Source organism: Protopterus annectens, chromosome 1.part0 (assembly GCF_019279795.1).
Source record: "Protopterus annectens isolate FY-2018-M chromosome 1.part0, PAN1.0, whole genome shotgun sequence".
Lineage (NCBI taxonomy): Eukaryota > Metazoa > Chordata > Ceratodontiformes > Protopteridae > Protopterus > Protopterus annectens.
Genome location: NC_056725.1, coordinates 1,281,037,072 through 1,281,058,800, shown reverse-complemented (window position 1 = coordinate 1,281,058,800; position 21,729 = coordinate 1,281,037,072). Strand labels below are relative to the sequence as shown.

General features: G+C 40.1%; 1 protein-coding gene across 1 annotated transcript in view; it reads left to right on the top strand.

Annotated features, from left to right (window-relative positions):
- MALT1 (MALT1 paracaspase) overlaps nt 1–21,729 on the top strand; it is a gene marked incomplete in the record, with an annotated part of 841,583 nt that overhangs the window by 360,369 nt on the left and 459,485 nt on the right. The window contains 1 exon segment of the mRNA XM_044066161.1: nt 21,536–21,632. Within this exon segment, the coding sequence (XP_043922096.1) occupies nt 21,536–21,632 (97 nt within the window).

The following is a 21,729-nucleotide window of genomic DNA, read 5'->3' as shown; positions in this document are numbered from 1 at the left end:
TGCAGTAGTTCTCTACTATCTAAACTTTATTACACTTTTGATCATGCATAGGGAGCCCAGCATATTTCTGTCAATGTTTTGGGAGCATGGACTACAGAATAACATTTTGTTCGTTGTTGCCTGAAGGAAATGGGAGCTGTGTCCATGCCTTTGAAGGTAAATATGACAGATGCTTCCTCTTGTAAATAAGCAGATGAACACTGAGATTGCAGTAGTCATATGGCACATCATCAGAGAAGGGGGGCAATTCACATCCTTTATCAGGGAAGCCATAATCATTTGAGAATGGATATTAAGAAATAGTTGCTTTTTAATGACTTTTGACTTTGAGCTTTGTAATATACCTTCCTTGTGACAAAATGGTGCTACTTAAAGCCAAAATATAGCAGACATAAGTCTAACTGGGACTAATACAGCAATTGTCCACATTCCTGTTATATCTCTCATGTTGTCTATTATTATCTTTCACTTTGACAGAACCCTGTTGTTTTGATAGCAAAAATTGTTCTGAATATGAGCCTGTTAATAGTAGTAATAATAATATTAATAATAAGCCCTCAAAACAGCCAGAGCAAATCTGAACAAGAGAGTGAAGGAAGCAAAATGCGCAGAAAGATCCAGGCTACTTCGCTACTTCTCTGACCAAAAAGACTCCAGGTGCCTATGGCAGGTTATCCAGTCCATAACCTGCTACAGACCCCCTGTCTTCGCATGTAAGGACAACAAGGATTTCCTAAATAAGCTGAATGTCTACTTCAGCAGATTCAAGGAAGGGACAGAACAAGAGTGAAGAAAATGCCCATCGGCCATAACGAGAAGATGGTCACCCTCAACCCAGCTGATATCCACAGGACACTGCGCATAGTTAACCCAAGGAAAGCAACTGGGCCTGACAACATCCTAGGGCATGTGCTCAGGGACTGTGCCATCCAACTAACAAATGGTCTTCATGGATATTTTCAATAACTCTGAGTCAACAAATAGTTCCGAAAGGGTTCAAGGACATACTAGTCATTCCATTACCAAAGATGTCTCCATCATCTTGCCTAAATGAATACTGCCTTGTAACTCTCACCCCCACAATGATGAAGTGCTTTGAAAGACTGGTCAAGGAAGCCATAACATCCAGGCTGCCTGCTGATCTTGACCCTCTGCAGTTTGCTTACTGATCAAACATTTCTACGGCAGATGCCATCTCTCTATCTATCGCTGGAATACCTTGAGAATAAAAACACCTACGCGAGGGTACTATTATTGACTTTACCTCTGCTTTTAACATGCTCATCCCTCTTCATCTGGTAGTGAAGCTACTCCAACTAGGCGTCAACAATCCACTTTGTAACTGAATTCTTGATTTTCTCACAGACACACCTCAAAGTGCGCATAGGAAATAACTCCTCTGACAGCATCACTCAACACTGGAGTCCCACAGGGATGTGTACTAAGTCCCTTGCTGTTCACCCTGTTAACACATGATTGTACAGCCAGGTACAATACAAACCACATCATCAAGTTTTCTGATGACACAATGGTAGTGGGCCTCATCAGTAACGACAATGAAACAGCATATTAGAGATGAGGTGGAACAGCTGGGTACCTTGTGTGGAAATAACTTGGCACTAAATGTGAACAAGACAAAAGAGGTAATTGTGGACTACAGGAAAAATCACAAGGAACATTCCCCCCTCACCATCAGTGGGGAAACAGTGGAAAGAGTGAGAAGCACAAAGTTTCTTCGAGTGCACATCGATAAGGACTTGTCTTGGAACACAAATACAAATGCCATAGTCAAGAAAGCACACCAGAGATTGCACTTTTTAAGAAGGTTGAGGAGAGTGAATCACCCATCAGCAGTTCTCACTACCTTCTACAGAGGTACTGTAGAAAGCATCCTGACAACCTTGTAGTATGGTATGGAAGCTGCTCTACCTCTGAGCGCAAATCCCCTCCAGAGAGTGGTGAAGACAGCCAAGAGGATTGTGATGCCCATGCACTGGCCCAGCAGTCAAGGAGCCTCAATCCTCCCCACTAACACTAGTGAGGGGCATCCATATAGGGAAAGGATAATAAATACACACACAGTAAAGTACAATTTCCCTTAAGAGAACACAGAGATCACAGTCAGTCTGGGACTGGTTTCTCCCTTTCTCTCCAGGTCTCCAATAAGACTCTCCACTGGCAAAGCTATAGTGTCCAGATCTCAGCCTTAGTGGTCAAGCTAAAACCTCCAGCACCCCCTCTGTCCAACCAGTGCTTTGTGTCCCTGCCCAAGTAGCTGACACACACACACACACACACACACACACACACACACACACACACACACACACACACACACACACACACACACACACTTTGAGATAAGAGTTTATACAACCACACACACTCCTGGGGAAGGCTGGCACAGGTTCTCCAGCTGTGCCCCCTTTTCTGCCCCATCTAAAAGGTAGTACCAGCTGCCACTACTCACTAATTATTTTTCAGCTACTCAGAAGGCCCTTAAAAGGGTGTCCAATTATTACTGTGCAATATTATTATCAAAATGGTAATTGCAACCTAACAGCCAAGACTTATTTGGAGTGACTTGGTACAGTACCACCATATACTTGCAATGTACTCTTCGATCTTAAATTTATCTCTACACCAAAACAGCCACAGTTGAAAGGTTTAAAAATATTTAATGATAAAAAAATAAAAACACAAAACAATATTTCTTCCTACACAGTGCTAGTCAAACGTTCAGCAATCACAGTGAAATGTTTAAAATAATACAGTAGAAAAAATCTGACATTACAGAAAAACAAATGTCTAATCTTCTTATTTCCTAGCTATTTCTAAGAAAATACACAGTTCTAAAATCCTACTTAAATACAGAGCAAGACAGCGCTGATGATGTTGGATGTCCTCAAGACAAATGCTCAGAGCTCTCTGATTCTCTCTCTTTAAATTGATAACACAAAGCTGCTTCACATGTCATCATTCTTCACACTTCACTGGTGTTCCCAGACTAACAAAAACTACATTTACATTCTTTACACCTGGTCAGAAACCAGAGCAATAAAGGGCATTTATGCATGCAAATTCTAGCTATTAACTGTGATCTTAAAACAATAGGTAGGATGCCTCCATCTAGACATATCTGCTCTGAATTTTGACACCAAAGAATTGACTTATCAGCTTTGTTACAGCAGAGTGCACTGTTACATTTTTGCAGTTCAATATCCAATGCAGTCTTTTCACATTTAAGAGAACAAGCCCATGGCTTGCATTAATATTTACAATCTATCTGGCTAGGCTGGCAGCCTTCACACATCCTCCCCCTCCGGAGAACTCAAGCTAGTTTTTATAGTGACCCTTGAGAAATGTTGCTTGAGTGGGTTAGATCTGTCTGAGTATACCTTACCCCATTCCCTGTCTTGAGAGCCCATCTGCATTGACATTGCTATTCCCACTGTGGTGCTGCACTGACATATATGCTTGCAACCCTAGGCTCCATCTTAGTAACTTGGCATTTTGCTGGCTGGCTATGTGTAACCATATTAGGGAGTTGTGATCTGTCACTACAGTGAATTTTCTTCCATACAGATAAGGCTGAGGTTTCTGCAGTGCCCACATTATGGCTAGACATTCCTTTTCTACAGCTGCATCGCATTCCTCCCTGGGTTGGAGCCTACAACCGAGATAAACCACTGGGTGCTCTTCTCCCTCTGAATAAATCTGGCTAAGTACAGCCACCACCCCATGGTTCAAAGCATCCAGCTGCACAACAAATTCTTTGCTGTAGTCTGGACTGGCTAACACAGGGGGTCCTCCCAAAACTTCCTTAAGCTCCTGGAATGCCTGCTCACATGCTGGGGTCCACAATAGCTTATCTGGCCTGTTCTTCCTTGTCAGGTTTGTGAGGGGCGCAGCTATGGTACTATAACTGGAGACAAACTTTCTGTAGTACCCTGCTGTCCCTAAGAATGCCCTCACCTGCTTTTTGGTAACAGGTGCAGGCCATGCCTGAATGGCTTCCACTTTGGCAAGTTCTGGCCTGATCTTACCACTCCCCACTCTATGTCCTCTGCTATACCCACCTGACATTTGCTCAGCTTAATGGGCAACCCTATCCTCTGTAGTCTGCCCAGCACCTCCCTGACATGTTGAAGATACTCTTGCCAGGAATGGCTGTAGATGGCAATATCCAGGTAAGCAAGGGCAACCCCTCCTGCTCCTGCTAGGATCTGATCCACCAGCCCCTGGAAAGTTGCTGGGGCATTTTTCATCCCAAAGGGCACCTTTGTGAACTCATACAAACCAAAAGGAGTCACAAAGACTTCTCTCTAGCACTGGGAGTCAAGGGCACCTGCCAGTAACCCTTGGTAAGATCAATAGTTGTAAGATACTTAGCCCCACCCAGCTGCTCTAGTGCTTGTCTGTCATAGGCATGGGGTAAGTATCTGACTCTGTGTGACTATTTAATTTCCTGTAGTCCACACAGAACCTGGTGCTGCCATCCTTCTTTGGCAGCATCACCACTGGGGAGGCCCAGGGACTGTTGGACTCTGGAATTACCCCTACTTCCAACATCCCTCAGAGTCTGACTCTCTCAGGAACCTTATAAGGGGCCTGCCTAGTAGACGTTTGGGGTCCTGTATCCACCTGGTGCTGCACCAGGTGGGTGCACCCTGGTTTCCCAGTGAGCATGTCCCCAAACTCCTGTAACACTGCTCGGATTTCTCAGACCTGGGTAGGAGATTACTGTTGGGACATTGCTATCCCTTCCACTGAGGTGTCAGTCCGAGCCTCATTGAGGAGATCATTCACCAGATCTCTCTGACTCCTCTTGCAATCCATTGCAAATGCTCAGCAGAAGGGCCTCCCTATCATGGTAAGGTGTCATCATGTTAACATGGTGTAATTTGTGCCCCTGCCTAGTAGTGCCACCTTGTAGTTAACATCACTTACCTTTCTTACAACCTTGTAGGGTCCCTCCCAAGCTGCTTGCAGCTTGTTGTGTCTGACAGAAGTGAGAACCATTACCTGCTGCCTTACAGCATACTCTCTAGCTTGAGCATTCCTGTCATACCATACCTTTTTCTGTTGTTGGGCTTCTGCCAGGTTCTCTTGGGCCAAGCCCATGAATTCCCTGAGGCTTGTCCTGAGGTTTAGGACATAGGCCACAACAGCTCCTTGTGAGATTCACACTCACCTTCCCACTCATCTCAAATTAAATCTAGAGGTCCACTCACCCTATGCCCATACAACTCAAAGGGTGAAAACCCGGTGGATTCCTTGGGAATCTCTCTGTAAGCAAACAATAGATGGGACAAATATTTGTCCCACTCCCTCTTAAACTGGTCTGCAAATGCCATAACATAGACTTGACTGTAAGAGTTTAACCTCTCAACAAGACCATTAGTCTGGCGATAGTAGGGGGTGGTCTTCATGTGCTTCACCCCACAGTACTTCAACAGACAAGTCAGCAGGTCTGTATTTCATTTGGGAAACCTACCCTGCTAAAAATCTCTGCATTTGCCACCTTTTTTCCCTCAATGGAGGACAGAGCCACTGCCTCAGGGTATAGTGCAGCATAATTCACCAGAAGTAGGATATACTTTTTCCTTGTGGAACTTGGGGTACTCAGAGGCCCCACAATATCCATAGCTACCCTCTGAAATAGCTCCTCAATCACAGGCAAAGCATTAAAGGAAAGGAGCTGTCACCTTGTCTCCTGCTTTGCCTACCTTACCTTTTGGCACTGCTTGCAGGTCCTGCAGTACCCTGTTACATCCGAAATTGCAGGTCACTAGAAGTTCTACATAATATGTCTCTTTGTATGTTTTATGCCCATATAACCTGCAAAAGGATTATTATGGGCTATGGCTAGAAGCGCCAGATTGTAAGGTCTAGGCACTACCAACTGCTGTATTTTCTCACCTTATAGCCCTCCCTCAGGGGTTCACTCTCTATACAGTTACCCTTTGTCCTGGTATACAGATTCCTCCTTCCCTTGAGAATCGGGTGGCTCCCTAGCTTACCTGCCTCAGGCCTTGCAATCTAAGGTCTGAGAGCTGAGCCTGTCTCAACTCTCTCTTTGTAACCCTTCCCAGCTCCCCTTCCACAGGAAGTCTGGCATCCTCTGGCAGTGGTGCCTCACTGTCAGTCTGGGTACTGTTACTCACCTCTACCTTTGCAGTCACTCTGTCCGAGGGGACATCAGTACCCACAAGCAGCTGTGGTTCACATTCAGTCTCACTGTTACAGAGTAGCTCCCTCCCTAAAGTAACCACCTCACCAGTCCTGGCTGCAAGTAGGCAGTCTGTCTGGGTCTCCCTAGGCTACCAGACCCACATGCCTGTCTCCAAGCCTTGACTGCCTGTAACTGTAGGAGCACATGGTACTGCATTATCAAAATCATTCCCTATCAGGATATCTTCAGGGATATCCTCAAACATACCTACTTGCTGGTTTCCTTTTTCACCCTCCCAGTCAAGGGGAACCCGGGCCAAATGTATTTGGAATGGGGTCCTCCTAAAGCTCTAACTGGAGTCAACTGCCCAGGCAAGTTGTGCTCCTCTGTAACCATTGCAGGCTTTACAATAGTTATGTCAGAGGCTGTGTCTCTCTTAGGAATGACCTCTTTGCCATTCACTACAATAGGATATAACCTCTTGTGGTAGTTTGGTACCCTTCTTGTCCCAAGACAAGCTACTATTGGCGTTTTGTCTTTCTTACTTACTGGCTCTCTCGGCTTTTGTTCTCCAACTTGCCTCCATGGACATCTGTATGCCACATGGCCCCACTGGTTGCATTCAAAACATTTAACCCTAGGTCCTGGACATGTACCTGGACTAGTGGCTTCCCCTGCTACTGGCAGATTCATTTGGGGCAGTCTGTGCAGCCCACCATGGGTTCCTTTAGACCCATGAGCAGTACTGGGGGGTCCCTTTCCTGTGCGGGGATGCCCTGCTTGCTAGGTATAGGTCTCCCTTCTTCCCCAACTTATCTGAAGTAGCACATTGTCTATCAGCTAACCGGATCCTCATGTCCTCAGGCAAAGTGCTAAGGGCTTGTTCCCTCACCAAAAGGTCTGCCAGCCCTTCAAAAGTGGTGACCTGACATCCACTCACCCACCTATGAAAATAAGTGCTCAATTCAGCAACCTATTCACACACACACTTTCATCTGCTTTGTGTCTATGCTCACAAAACGTTTTCCTATAAGTTGCAGGTGTTAGCTTAAAACATTCTAACAAGTGATTTTTAGCAGCAGTATAATCAAAATATTCACAATCAGCAAGTTTAGACAACAGAGTTACAGCTTTACCATGAAGTAAGGGGGTCAGGAACCGTATTCAGAGCCATTGGTCAACATCATACTGTTTACATATCCTCTCAAACATATGAATGAAACTATCAAAATTATCCCCCTCTTTAAACTGGAAAAAATGTACTGACCTTTTGTGTTTCTGGGGTCCAGTTACTCCCTTCCCCATTACCTCCATGACTCTGGCAAAGAGTCAGCATCTCCTTCTCATGCTGCCTCTGCCTTTCCTTTTCCTCAGCTTCCAGGCATAGCAGTTCCTCATTCTCCTCAGCCTGCTGACATCTCAGTCGCTTCTATTTTCAAATGTCTGGCCTCCAACTCAAGTCTCTTTAGCTCCAGATGGATTTTTAAGTCCTCTGCAGAAAGTTTGAGCCATCCATTTTCTGAGGGTGGTACATCTCCACTGCCAATCTGATCATCATCCTGGTTGCTGTTTTCTGATTCAGCTGCGACCAAAGCTGCAATCATGTCTACCTTAATCAGGTTTCCATGCACCAGTCTCCTAGCCTGGCAGATCTCAGCCAGCTGGCTCCTTGTCAGCTTTCCATACTCCTCTGCTGACATGCTGCCTGCTTTCCCTGACTAACTAGGCTAACAAATGAAATAAAACAATTGTGACCTGAACTCTGACTATTTACTGCTTGGCTGATTTAGAGTACAAAAACACCTTCAGTGATCACTGTACACAAGCTACAGGAATTCACTCTACCCACACCACTGCAAGCCAATTAGTATTTCCCAACCAATTAATATGTGGTGCAGATATCCCACCACTGCCACCAATTAATATGTGACGCCCGTGCACTGGCCTAGCAATCAAGGAGCCTCAATCCTCACCACTAACACCAGTGAGGGGCATCCATATAGGGAAAGGATAATAAATACACACACAGTAAAGTTCAATTTCCCTTAAGAGCACACAGAGATCGCAGTCAGTCTGGGGCTGGTTTCTCCCTTTCTATGCAAGTCCTCAATAAGACTCCCCACTGGCACAGCTATACTATCCAGATCTCAGCCTAGTAGGCAAACTAAAACCTCCAGCACCCTCTCTGTCCAACCAGTGCTTCATGTCCCTGCCCAACTAGCTGACACACACACACACACACACACACACACACACACACACACACACACACACACACACACACACTTTGAGATAAGAGTTTATACAACCAGACACTCCTGGGGAAGGCTGGCACAGGTTCTCCAGCTGTGCCCCTTTTCTGCCCAGTCTAAAAGGTAGTACCAGCTGCCACCACCCACTAATTTATCAGCTACTCAAAAGGCCCTTAAAAGAGTGTCCAATTATTACTGTGCAATATTATTATCCAAATGGTAAGTGCAACCTAACAGTCGAGACTTATTTGGAGTGACTTGGTACAGTACCGCTATATACATGCAATGTACTCTTAGAGCTTAGATTATCTCTACACCAAAACAGCCACAGTTAAAAAGTTTCAAAATATTTAATAAGAATTAATAAAAACACAAGACAACATTTCTTACTACACAGTGCTAGTCAAGACTTCAGAGATCACAGAGAAATGTTTAAAATAATACAGTAGAAAAGATCTGACATCACAGAAAAACAAACTAGTCTAATCTTCCTATTTCCAAGTGAATACACAGTTCTAAAATCCTACTTACATACAGAGTAAGACAGTGCTGGTGGTGATGGATGTCCTCAAGACAAATGCTCAGAGCTTTCTGATTCTCTCTTTAAAATTGATAACACAGAGCTGCTTCACATGACATTATTCTTTACACTTCTGTGGTGTTCCCAGGCTAACAGAAACTATATTTACATTCTTTATACCTGGTCAGAAACCAGAGCAATAAAGGACATTTATACATGCAAATTCTAGCCATTAACTCTGGTCTTAAAACAATAGGCAGGATGCCTCCCTGTATACATATCAGCTCCGAATTTTGACATCAAAGAATTGACTTATCAGCTTTGTTACAGCAGAGTGCACTGTTGTTACATTTTTGCAGTTCAATATCCAATGCAGTCTTTTCAGATTTAAGAAAAAAGCCTGTGGCTTACATTAATATTTACAAATGATAGAATTATCTACAGAATTCTACCTGGTTAGGCTGGCAGCCTTCACCTATCTTCACAAGGATCATCGAGACCACCTTATCACCTAGCCACTAGTTGTACTTACCCAGATGTCTTGGCAGGGCCACAGGAATAATTAAAGGCTGCACTCACCCTGCTTACAGACTGTTCCTGTATTTGTCATCAGGGAAGCACTTCCAAAGCATATGTTGCAGAACTGTGAGATTCAGGAACAGCTTCTTCCCTGATGTCATCAGGCTTCTGAACTCTAACAACAACTATGCTCCATGATGGCCATCTGGATCAGTAGAAACTGTAGAAGCTTGTCTAAAATTGTGGATTAACCTGGTTACCAGTCTCATCTAATACTTAGTGCAATATTCACCATGACTGTAAATTATAGGCCATCTAGGGCAGTAGTCATGAAGTAAAATATCTTCTTTCAGTGCAATACATGTTGCGAATTTGTAGGTAAACCATAGTGCAATACTTTAAGGTCAACTGTGCAATACTGTAATAGTCACAGTGCAGTATTCAAAAGTCTGTTTCTGTGCAAGGATCAATGCAATGTCTTAACCGAGTACTTGTGCAATACTAAAGTTTCATGCAAGTAAGTGTTTGTGTTCACTGCGAATAGTGTTAAAATGTGTTTCTAATTATGTGTAGTATTAGTCTCTCTGCCTGCATGTCCATGATATAATAGCTAGTTTTTTTATGTGTAAATGCCTGCGAAAAGAAGTCTATATGTCGTCTGCACATTGAGTCCGGAGACACGGAATTTCATTCAGTTTTTGTACTTGTGTGATTTCTGAATGACAATAAAGTTTACTTTGACTTTTGACTTTGACTTTGAAATTCTTTAACCTACATATGGAGAATTTCCTTCTGAAAACAAATGATTCAGCCTTTGCGCAAAAGTGACTCATGTCCCATAGAAACTAAAATTCAATTATCTTGGAAGTCTTGTTTGTCAAAGTGGAAAATGTTTTCCTTTCGGGCAGAAGTGCAGTCTGTTGATTAAGAAGTTTGCCACATCACTATGACTATAACCCACTTTTGTAAGACATATATTTATTATTATGCATTGAAAGTCAGTGTCTCTGTGTTTTTAGGATTTTAGCATGTATCTCAGCAATTCCATAGGTATAAAATATCCCAGTGATTCCTTAAGTGTAAATGGATGTAGTTAAGGATTTCATGAAAAGAATGCTGCATCTGAGTCTGTCTTAACATGATAGTTCACTTGTCTAGGCAACTTAATTTTCCTGTCAGAAAAAGCTTTCTGAAAAACTTTTTTAATTACAATAACCTCAGCAAATATAATGTCAGAATTGAAGACCTTAGTCTGCACTAAACTGTAAACAGTGTTTAAATTATCAACTTTTTGTTTCCTTTGTGAAAGGAAAACTAGGCCTATTTGTGATGCAGTAAACCTCATCAATCTGGCTTGGATACCGTAGCTGTGTGAAATATTGTTTCATTTGTTTATATTTGCTAAATAGTTTTTTTTTATGTTTTCAGACAGTGACAAACACATTAGAAACAACTTTCACATATGGATAACCCACATAAATTACATTGTGTACTGATTTTGGATAACCCACATAAATTACATTTTGTACTGATTTAAAACACTTCTTAAAGATGTAAAACATTTGAACTGGTATGAGCAGGCCTGTTCTGTATAACAGCAAAACTAAGGTCAGCAGGCATTAGGATCACTAAGCAAGTTTTCCCAGGCTGACAGACCCTTCTGTCCAGTAATGTACTGTGATGCCTTGCTTGTCCAGATCTTCACTGCCTTCTTTGTTTATAGATGCAGAAAAACAGTTTCAGACTGCTGCTTTTTTTGTTCAGATTTTTTCTACAGTTTTTGAGTAAACCCTTTGATATTGTTTGTTCTGTTTTTTTTTTTATTCTTTTTATTAGCTTCAGTATCCTTTTCTAATTTTACCTCATATTTTTCTTGACTTATAGGCTCACTACTTTTACTGAAACTGTAGCCATTCGGAAAAAAAATCCTTTCTCCCTCCTTGGACTTTGGCCCTTTGGTTACTGCAGCAGTAGCAAGGTTGTAGCATAAATATGCCTCTGAGAAGAATATTCCCCTCTGAGATAAGCACAATTTGTACATATAACATTTGGGAGAAAACGGTGTGCAATTATGCTATCGTCGGTTTACCAGATTAACACTGAAAAGAGGAAAAGACCATGTTGGATATCATTTATTAAAAGAAGCTGTTTTCAAACCATCCACTTAATTTTCCTTCTGTTTGCTCCTGGCCATACTGCTTTGTATTATGTTCACTGTCCAGTAATAATAAAGGCACTTACACATCTGAAACCTAAATCCTCTAGCCAGGCATCTCCAGCTATTTTTCAGTGTTAATTCACGACAAAGTCAATACAAAAGCTTAGAACCAATATGGTACACATTGTCTGAAACTGAAAAGTTGTCTCCTGTAGCTGAAACTTGGATGTCTTTCGCCTTTTCCTGGTTAGGGGTCGCCACAGCGAAACTCCGGTCCGCTAATGATTGGCAGTGGATTTCTACGGTGCTGAGTTGCCAGCCCAATGCCCAACCTTCAAAGAAGGCACACCCATTCACGCACCTACCTGCATACCTTTATATGTCACTTGACCACGGGGAGAACATGCAGACTCCACACAGAAGTCGCTCCAGCCGAGAATCGAATGGGAGAACCTCTTGCTGTTAGGCAACAGCGTTAACCGCTGCACAACAGTCTCCTGTAGCTGAAACTAAAACTACCAAAATTGCTGTTTCTAGGTTGTAAAAGAAGGCTTCCTTTGCTAAACTTTTTTCATGGCCATCTAAACCTGTAGCTTTTCCCAGCCCAGAAAGTGACTGATGTAGATTACAATGAGTTGGCAGAAGCCCTGCTAAGGGCTTAATGGAGGCAGCTTAGAGAGCCATCTTCTGCTGTTGGAGACGTGAAGGCATTTTTTTTCCAGCCCCTAGGATTCCTCTAAATTTCTCACAAGTAATACAAGACAGTTTTTGGTGCAAGTCCTGAGAACATCAGCTTCAATCCCCTCTGCACTGATCCTGACATAGACCAATACTGATGCTAACGGCTGCCTTGTGAATGTCGTCACCATGTGAACTGATGGCAGACTTTCTGATATCAGTGTTGATGGCTGAATTGCTTTTGACATCATTGATGTTCTCAGCACTAATACAGGGATTGGGATCTCTCAGACAATGCTGAAAGTAGCCTTTTCAGTATTTATGCCTGGCCAGAAATATCCAGTCACATGGTTTTCAGCACTGGGTTCCTTGTTGCTGAATCAGCTCTCAGCATTAATATCAACATCAGTACTGCGCTATCAAGATCCCTAGCATCAGTTTCAGTTGAAGAGGTATCAACTCTGATTTGCAGCACCTCAGTTAAGGTCAGAGAAGCCTCTTCTTTAGCCTTTGACATCTTTCACTCAGTATACCAGAGAGGCCTCAGCCCATCTCTAGTCCACTCTACCATAGCATTTGCTCCAGAAAGGGTTTCATCTTCCTCCTCAGACACTCTTCCAAAGAAGGTCCCATTTAAGCAAAAGCACTAAGATTCTACTCTAGGGTCTCCCTGTACATGGCTGATGTGAAAGAATCCAATTCTCCTCACATTCCTCTCTTATGACGCCAGATTTGGGGAATATTTAGAGGTTATGAGTCAGAGGGTAATAACCCACTACTCCTTCTGCATCAGAGGCTGCAGAAGAGCTATAGATCTATCTAACAGTCCATTTGGATACTCCATCCATTGATCCTACCAGTGTAGCCTGGGAAAACCAGAGATGGTGGCTGTGACCCTTGATCCAAGAATATTGAATGGATCCTTTGCCCCCAAGAGAGTAGTCTGGTTAGAGTCACCTAAGCTTAACACCCTTATTTCTGTAGCTGCCATTAAAATGACTATACTAACTCTCCAGAACCAATCCATTCATTCAGCAGTCAAGAATTCTGGGAGTTGGACAGATGAGTGAAGCAGGCTTATGCATCCTCTACATTTACCCTTAGAAGTTTTAAACATTCTTCATATTTGGTGGTTATTATTTTGGCTGGAATGCACCATACTGTGGGTCAATTATATTGTTGTGTACAACACCACATGATATAATGCAAGGAGGGCTACCTAAAGATAAAGTGTCAGTCTTAGGAAATTAATTAGTGATTCATGGAGCTTAATTAGACATAATAATGCAGGGAGCATAACTAAAAATGACTGGAGATAAGTTTTTTATTTGGCATTACTGGATAAGGCAAATACGAATGGCTTGAGGCAAAGAGTACTTTAGTGCAGTTTGCTTTCCAAGATATGAAAGAAGAGAAATTTTCCAGTTGGCCACTACAGTTTACATTAATATTGAAAACTCTGTGAAAATCCACACACAAATAGTTTATTCTCCTAGTGTCTTCACTGTTGAGCCTTCCAGGCAGGATAAAAAACACAAGCATACATACTATAATCAATTAATTATTTTGTTTTCCAATTACAAGCTTGATTAAGACCACTAGACACCACCATATTAAATTTAAGTACAAAAATGCTTCCTTTATATTTCAATATCTTTTTAATAAACTTTTCATTAACAACACTAGAAAATACCTGCTCTAAAACAGTGGCTTTAAAATGAATGAAATGTATCATATTTATGATATTTATTTATTTATTTACATTTGTTAACCGGGTAGTAACTGACTGGGCTATGGGGCCTGTTTTCAGTGGAGACCCGGGGAGCAAAGCTCCACATACAATAGCATTGTCCAATAATAGTACAAAATTATAAAAACAAAATTACATACATATAATAATACACTTATTACAAAAAGTTATACATGTATATTGCCAAATGACTTTCCCTAACATTGTTATGTATACTTTTAACATTATTTGATTCTAGTAGAAAATGCTCATTTGGTTTCCCTTATATAAAATATGTGATAGGGGCATTCAGTAGCATCAACTATTGTAGTACTAGTAAAACAGATTTTTCCTTTAACATCAAAACATATGAATTTTATCAAATTCCTGACAAACTAAAGCACAAATACTATAATCGCCACAAAGTACGTTGAATTAATTGAGCTGACTAGCTACTTTTAAAGTAGTCTCTTATGTTCTTACACTTACAAAAAGAAATAAGGTTTCTTTTACACAAAACAGTTTCTAGCACTGGAGCCATCAATAACATATTCAAGTTTCTTTTTATAATAGATGCAGTTTCACTAGGTAACAAATTGTACTACAAAACACATATAACTTGCTTTCTATCTTGCTCAACACTATTCTTAGTGTAATAACTAGTACAATTTGAAGTTCTTTTTATATCAGTAGTCAACAAATTTTCCATTGAGATATTTGCTAATTGCTAATAAGCCAAAAGAACTTCAACTCTGTTGTAAACACTGTGTACAAACATGTTAATTAACTGATGGGATTCATTTAAGAAGTTCGTCCTATCACAGTATAAGCTTCTAATCCTAAGAGAGCATCCTTTTGGTAGGGAATAAATAAGATGATCTGGATGAAAACTAGAACCAAACAAATGATCTAAAGTACTCTTAAGCTTTCTATAAATTTTAATACTTATTACATCTTCAGGTCTTCCTGTTAAAAGTAACATACAAATAATTAGTAACTGCTGAATGACTGTTATATGTAAAATCTAAGTCAAATCAATTGCTTTTGAGTTGATCAATAAATTGGAGATGGGGGTTGGCATAATGGCTAAGCTGTTTACCTCACAGACATAAGGTTCATGATTTAACCCCCCTCGATGGAAAGTGAATAGGTTTAAAATTACCCATAATAATAGTCTAGTACTTACCTGTGAACATCTTGAATCACCCTTACAAATTTAAAATCAAATTATCAATGAACAAAAATAACATAACACTTGTTGAGTAAAAAAGAAGTACAATAAATATATTCTTTTTAAAATAAATCCATACATAGGTATAGCCAGAGGCAAAATAGGTCCATGTGGCACTGCCTTTCAACTGCATAAAAATTTTACCATGAAACATAAAAAAAAAATTTGAAAGAGAAAATTCAACTAATTGAAATAAATGTAAAGTCTTAGCCTTGTTATCCAAATGATATGTAATAGCTTCGATTCCAAATGTATGTTCGACATTGTTATATAATCACACTATATATCCACAGTTAACCAGTCCATATCCTTTTCCATCTAAGACCAGATAGCTTTTGCAACAGATAGGTAGTATCCCTAATTTATGAACATAGCTTTTTAATGGATTTATTAAGGCTTGAACTGATGACTTTACACAAATTGTAAAATATAGTACCTCTACGGGAGACTATAGGTTTACCAGGAGGGTTGATGGAATCCTTATGAATTTTAGGCAAACAATAAAATTTAGCTAACTTAGAATGTATATTCAATAACTTTTTATCTATATCCACCTGGGTAGAATATTCGAGCCAACATATTCTTATATCAAAAGAAGTACATTCATAAACTACATTGATGTTGTTCATCTTCCTGGCAACTAGGCAGAGGTCGGTAGTGTGTTTATACTCCCCCCCCCCCATCACCCTTTCAAGAGAACACTGGCACTGATGCATACAACTTCAGTAACAGTGTAGCTATGTAGTCATGGATAATTCTACCTTAGAAAGTGTCTCTCTGTAAATATTCTTTAGTTTTCACAGCTTGAGATTCAGAATATCTGTAAATGCTGATGTCTTGGGTAATTTCTGACATGAGTAATTGAGCAACTGCTACGTATCGTATACGACAAATTAAGAGTGAGCAAGACTTTTCATCTTGGGACATAAAATGAAATACATTGGAGAGCCTCCCTGGCATAACAATATGAAAGGGGTATGTGATAAGCCAATTGAACAGTACATACTATGGTTAACATTAGCTCTTCTCCCTTAACCCATTCGTATTTCTGATTCCCTTAACATCCTACCACCTCAGACTTCAAACAGCACTTGTTTTTTCTCATTCCCTCCAGTTCTGTCATCTGCTTCCAAAGCCTTCATGCTAGCTAACTACCACACTCTTCTTAGCCTTTCTCCTCTTGGTGATTTAAACTGTTATCCATAGATCTTTGGCAACTGTGATGACATCGGTATATTTGTAAATATTATATGTAACTGTGCTTGAATTGATTAATGATCTCCCTACTTATTGTACTCTACCTTCACTGCAAACATCTGTATTGCTTTTGTATTCTAATTCTGTATTTTTTGACTACCCTTTTCTTGCTGTAACTCCTGGGGATGTGGTTAAAATGGATCCTTCATGGATCAGCACACTAATTAATAAAATAAATGACAGATGCATCTTTTATGTTGGTGTATAACTCAGTGTGCAGCTAATTGTTGTGTTGGAGCATTTATATATTTCAGTTAAAATATTTCCCAGCATTGGTTGTGGATTGCAATGCTGTTAGCTGGACTTGGTAACACAAGTAGTTCACTGCTTTGTTTAGATTCTAGTTTCTATCCCAGCCAAGGGTAGCTGTATTGACTCATGCTTTACAAGGTAGTTTTTGGATGTAATACTTTGCAAATTAGTTTATTTAAACAAAGGTTTTAATTGTCATTTTTCAGCATGTGGTCATGGGCATGCTTACACTTTAATGCTTCTTTGGTTAGAATTCTTCTTTTCTAAAATGTAAAGCCACTGTATATTTTAGCAGAGTGTATTGAACTGTGCAGGCCTTAAGTACACTTTTGCAAAATGTTTGCGCTTTGCTCCACTGTGAAATGACTGTGGAGTTGGTATATGTAATTTAGAGTGTGTAGGGGCCAAGACCCTACATGAGGGGTAAGATTTTTCCTTTTTGCTTATGTTTTTGGATTTTGCCTTTTGGAAAACTGTTATAAAATATTATATCTTGACAGAACTTGGGTAAAATAAATCTGATTTATCTTGAATTAAAAACTACATTCCAAGCCTACTTCAAGTGGTGCACTTGAGCAAGATGTTCATTGTTAGTTGAAGGAGTTTTGTGACTTTTATCTGAGGCTGCAAAGCTTAAAAGAGAGTGGCGGCAGTCCAGTGTCTGATATTCAGTAATTAATCAGCTATAGCTGCGGTGGTGGTGCTGCGGTAGCAATGTCGCCTCACAGTAAGACGTTGTCCTGTTCGATTCTCAGCTATAGTGTCATATGTGTGGAGACATGCGTGGATGGGTGTACCTTCGTTGATGGTTGTGCGTCAGGGCTGGCAACTCGGCACGTAAAAATCCACTGCCAATCATTAGCGGACTGGAGTTCCGCTGTGGCGACCCCTAACCGGGAAAAGCTGAAAGACACAGCAACAAAAGAAAAAGTAGTATGTCTAAACATTTCAGTTTCTCTGCTAATGTTATGGATGCCATTTTCTTTTTTTTTTTCTTTTCTTTTCTGTTGCCACTTTCTTGACCTGTTAAGAATTTACAAGCAGGGTGCGCCCCCCCCCCCCCAAACAAAAATGTAAGAAATGGTGTTTACTTTTAAGAAGCCACTGTGGAATGTTGATGGAATCTTGGCATTAAGATTAAAGTTCTTAAAAGGGATACTTGGTATTAAGGAACAGGAAGTAGAATAGTGACAACATTGCTGGAATCCCTGACAACTGTAATTATCTATGTAAATTTGTACATTGCGTCTTGGCATTAAGATTTAGGTTCTTAAAGGAAAACTTAGTATTAAACAGGAAGTAGACTAGTGGCAGCATTGTTGGAATACTTGAATTACAGTGCTTTCCAGTAATGTTGATCTGCAGTGTGTGTTAGAAGTTCTAAAAGATTATGAGCAAAACAGAAGAGAGTAAGAAAAGAGTGGCTGATAGTCTGTTAGTGGCTGTTTCTTACTGTTTTATGAGCGTTGGATGACCATCTTTGTAGCTGATGGTTCAAAGATGGAGCCCCCCTATACATTGACAGAAAGCTCAAGACATTTACATCTTGCTTCCCAGTGATTTTAAAAGATCCTTGGGACTTTCTTAACAAGATTAGTGACGTGGAGTGTGACTCAGGATATTTTTGCCACAGGGGAAATAGAGGACCTTTTTATCCCATGATACTGGGCTTGATTAGTTTAGGGAGGAAATATCTGGTATGATAGATTTGAATAATACATCACTAAATAATCTTTATTCGTGGATCTAGTCTTGCCCTATAATTTCTTTCACTTTGATGGTGAACACTTTAAGCAGATGACTGGAGTTGCTATTGGGGTAGCCTGTGCCCCCATTTTTGCCAGCTTTGTTCTCTGCCACTGGGAACAAATATATATTTTTGGCAGAATAAAGAATATCCACTAAGATGTTAGTCCAGATTTTTTCTTTTTCTTTTGTAGGACTGTACACAGTGACTTGATGAGTTCTGTGACCATCTGTTTCACAGTACAGATTTTTTAGAGTTTTCTTTTTAACTCTGACTTTATGGGAATAAACTTTTTAGATGCTGTTTTGCATAAAAATGAGGTTGCTGGTTACTTAGAATCAAATGTGTGCAGGAACACCACCTTTCCGATAGTTATGTTCATTTTGGGCGTCGAGCTGGCACCTCAGCGTTTCGTAAAAATCTACTGCCAATCATTAGCGGACCGGAGTTCCGCTGTGGCAACCCCTTACCGGGAAAAAGCCAAAAGACACAACAACAACAACATGTTTATGGACAAAAGAGGAATATTGCTAAAGGATAAATTATATGGTTGCCCAGGCGTACCTACTGATAAGGATTTTTTATCCAGTCCAATATTTTGACCTATCCACTTACTTCTAAAAACTACCCAGTTAGGCCTTTTAATGAGATGGTTGAATTTACACTAGCTAATAGCGACAGCCATTATAAACCTAGTTCAAGAAAAGCCATACCAGGAGGGAGAAAGATCTCCAGTAAGAATTTTTTCTCATTCAATGATTTTACATCATTCAGTTGACTCCTGTGGCATTAGGGGCATTATGGAGCTGTTATTTAAGAATGCACTTGATTTTGTTACATTGGGATCCATTTCAAAATGTATGTGTAAAACCACATCCCCAATATTAAACACATTTGAGCAACTGAGCATCATAAAGAGCTCGGACATGGCACAATGAAGAAATGTCATTGTTTTCAGTATTGTGGGTACAGCAAGGAAGGTATTTATTTCTGCTTACTCTTCTCCTTTGAACTGTGGTTGCAAATTTAATTACACCACATGTGGACAAGACAGAGGAAGCTGAGCAAAAGAAAATGAACATCTGAGAAGCATTATGAATAGATAAGACAAATACACTTTTCAAACACACTGTTCTTGAGAAACTTGAAAAATCTCCAAGGGAGGAGACTGAGAGAATGAGTTTCTTTTAAGTGAATTGAGACAGAAGTTAAGAACAGAGATATCTTCCAGTCTTAATGAGCAAGCATCTATTTTTCCTGTTTTAAAAGAAAAAAAAAATTATAGGATAAAGTAGTAGCCAAACGTGTTCCATGTTTGTATACTTAAATGTACAGTTTGCTGCTGTTGTCATTCAGATGATGTTCATAAGGAATGAAAATGTGCAATACTTCTGGAAGTTTAAGTTATCCTGTGGCAGTGTTCTTTTGGTTTATGTTGGTTTGCATTTGGAACACTTGGCTTTTATTCATATTTTCTGTGGGTGATTTTTTTTCTATAAGATTTATCAACCCTGTTCATGCTTTGTATAAATCTCCAAAGGAGAATTTGCAGTGGGAATCAGTGAAGGTTTGTCAATCACTTCCATAAGAGGCATTAATCCTTCAGAAGAATCCTGATTCTATACATTTGACTTTTTCATGTTTCTTAGTGTCAGTAGGAATGTGTATTTTTAGAAGTTTTTCAGTAGTTTCATAAACTTGAAATGTTTTTATTACATGCTGTTTTTATATGCTCTTGTATTTTTAAATATTCATATGCTATTTGCCATCTGAAATGTTAATAACAGTAATAATCTACTACTACATCCATTTTAGTGTCAATGTTGAATTTTGAATTTTTAATTTTCACAATATAAGTTTCTGACTTTTATCTATTTAGAAGTTTCTGACTTTTTATAGTTATGTATTCATACAAAGGCTTTCATTGGTTAACTGTTTAATTGATAAGTGTTTAAATACAGAAGTGATGAAGTGTTTTATTAAAGTCTGAAGAAGCGTCCAGAGTAGACGTGAAAGCGCTAACAACCCATGGAATAAAGTTCTTTTGATGTTCAAGTATAAAAATTTTTTTTATTGATTTTTGCTTTTTTGGTTGATGGTTGGCTTCGATAGTTGTGGAGTACCTGCACCTTGATGTTGACATTTTTCGTTTGGGGACATAGCAGGTACCTTACCCTGAGAGATCTCTGTTTATTTATCTTTTGACTCACAAATGTTTCTCCAGTCTGTACTAGGGGAAATGTTTAGCACAGTGTACCACAAGACATGTGCCTCATAGCGCCCCCCCCCCCCGAAGACAAGCAAGCAAACTAACTAGGCAGCATCACTCCTGTCTTCCCCTGTGCCAGTACTAACAATGGCCTAAGTCACCAACTTAACAGTCAGGGCTTTATCCCTCTATCCAGTGCCATTTTTATATGAATTGGGCATTTAACTTATTGTAGCTGTAATGCTCTATATAAACTCACTATGATAAAGTCCCTTATGCCATACTGCACTACAAAGTAGGGATGGCAGTGTGATCTTTATTAACCAAAGTGACAAATCACAGGTCCTTTAGTGAAAGAGAACATGCTCATGCATTCTTCCAATGCCTGAGTGCTGTGTTTGGTAATCAAGAAGTGCTTAACTAGTATGACAACACCTCTGTAAACCTGTCTCTTGTCAGCAAGCCTTATTTATAGGTATTTTTGCTCTTTCTGTTGCTCTCCCAGGGAGGACTCCTGTCAGTCCTCTGTAATTAAACTGTACATCATGTTTTCTTCTTTGAATTTTCACGGAGGAATGTTACTGCCCTTTGTGATTGTTTCTCATTTTTCTCGAGTTTTATTTTGGAAAATAATGTACTTCCTGCTGCTCCCACTCTGTGATTCTAAAGCTATGACTGGTTTCAACCCCATCAAGTTTTAATTGACATAAGCTAAATCACTCTGCTCTGACATGGTGTCATTTATTTTGAAATCATACTGGGATTGCTGGTGTGTCTGTTATTTAACATAACCTACTTTTTTTAACAGGTACCCAGTGTCACCACAGAACATTGTGGAAGGTACTCCTGTCTTGCATATAATGGGGAAGAACAGGTGCACAGTAGGCAAGCTGACATCTACATTGGTAATGATTAGTTTTACTTACCTGTGATTTGTTTTTTCCTTGTTTTATATTTGTTTGGGCAGCTTGGAGTCTCAGTGACAAGATTTATGTTTCTCTG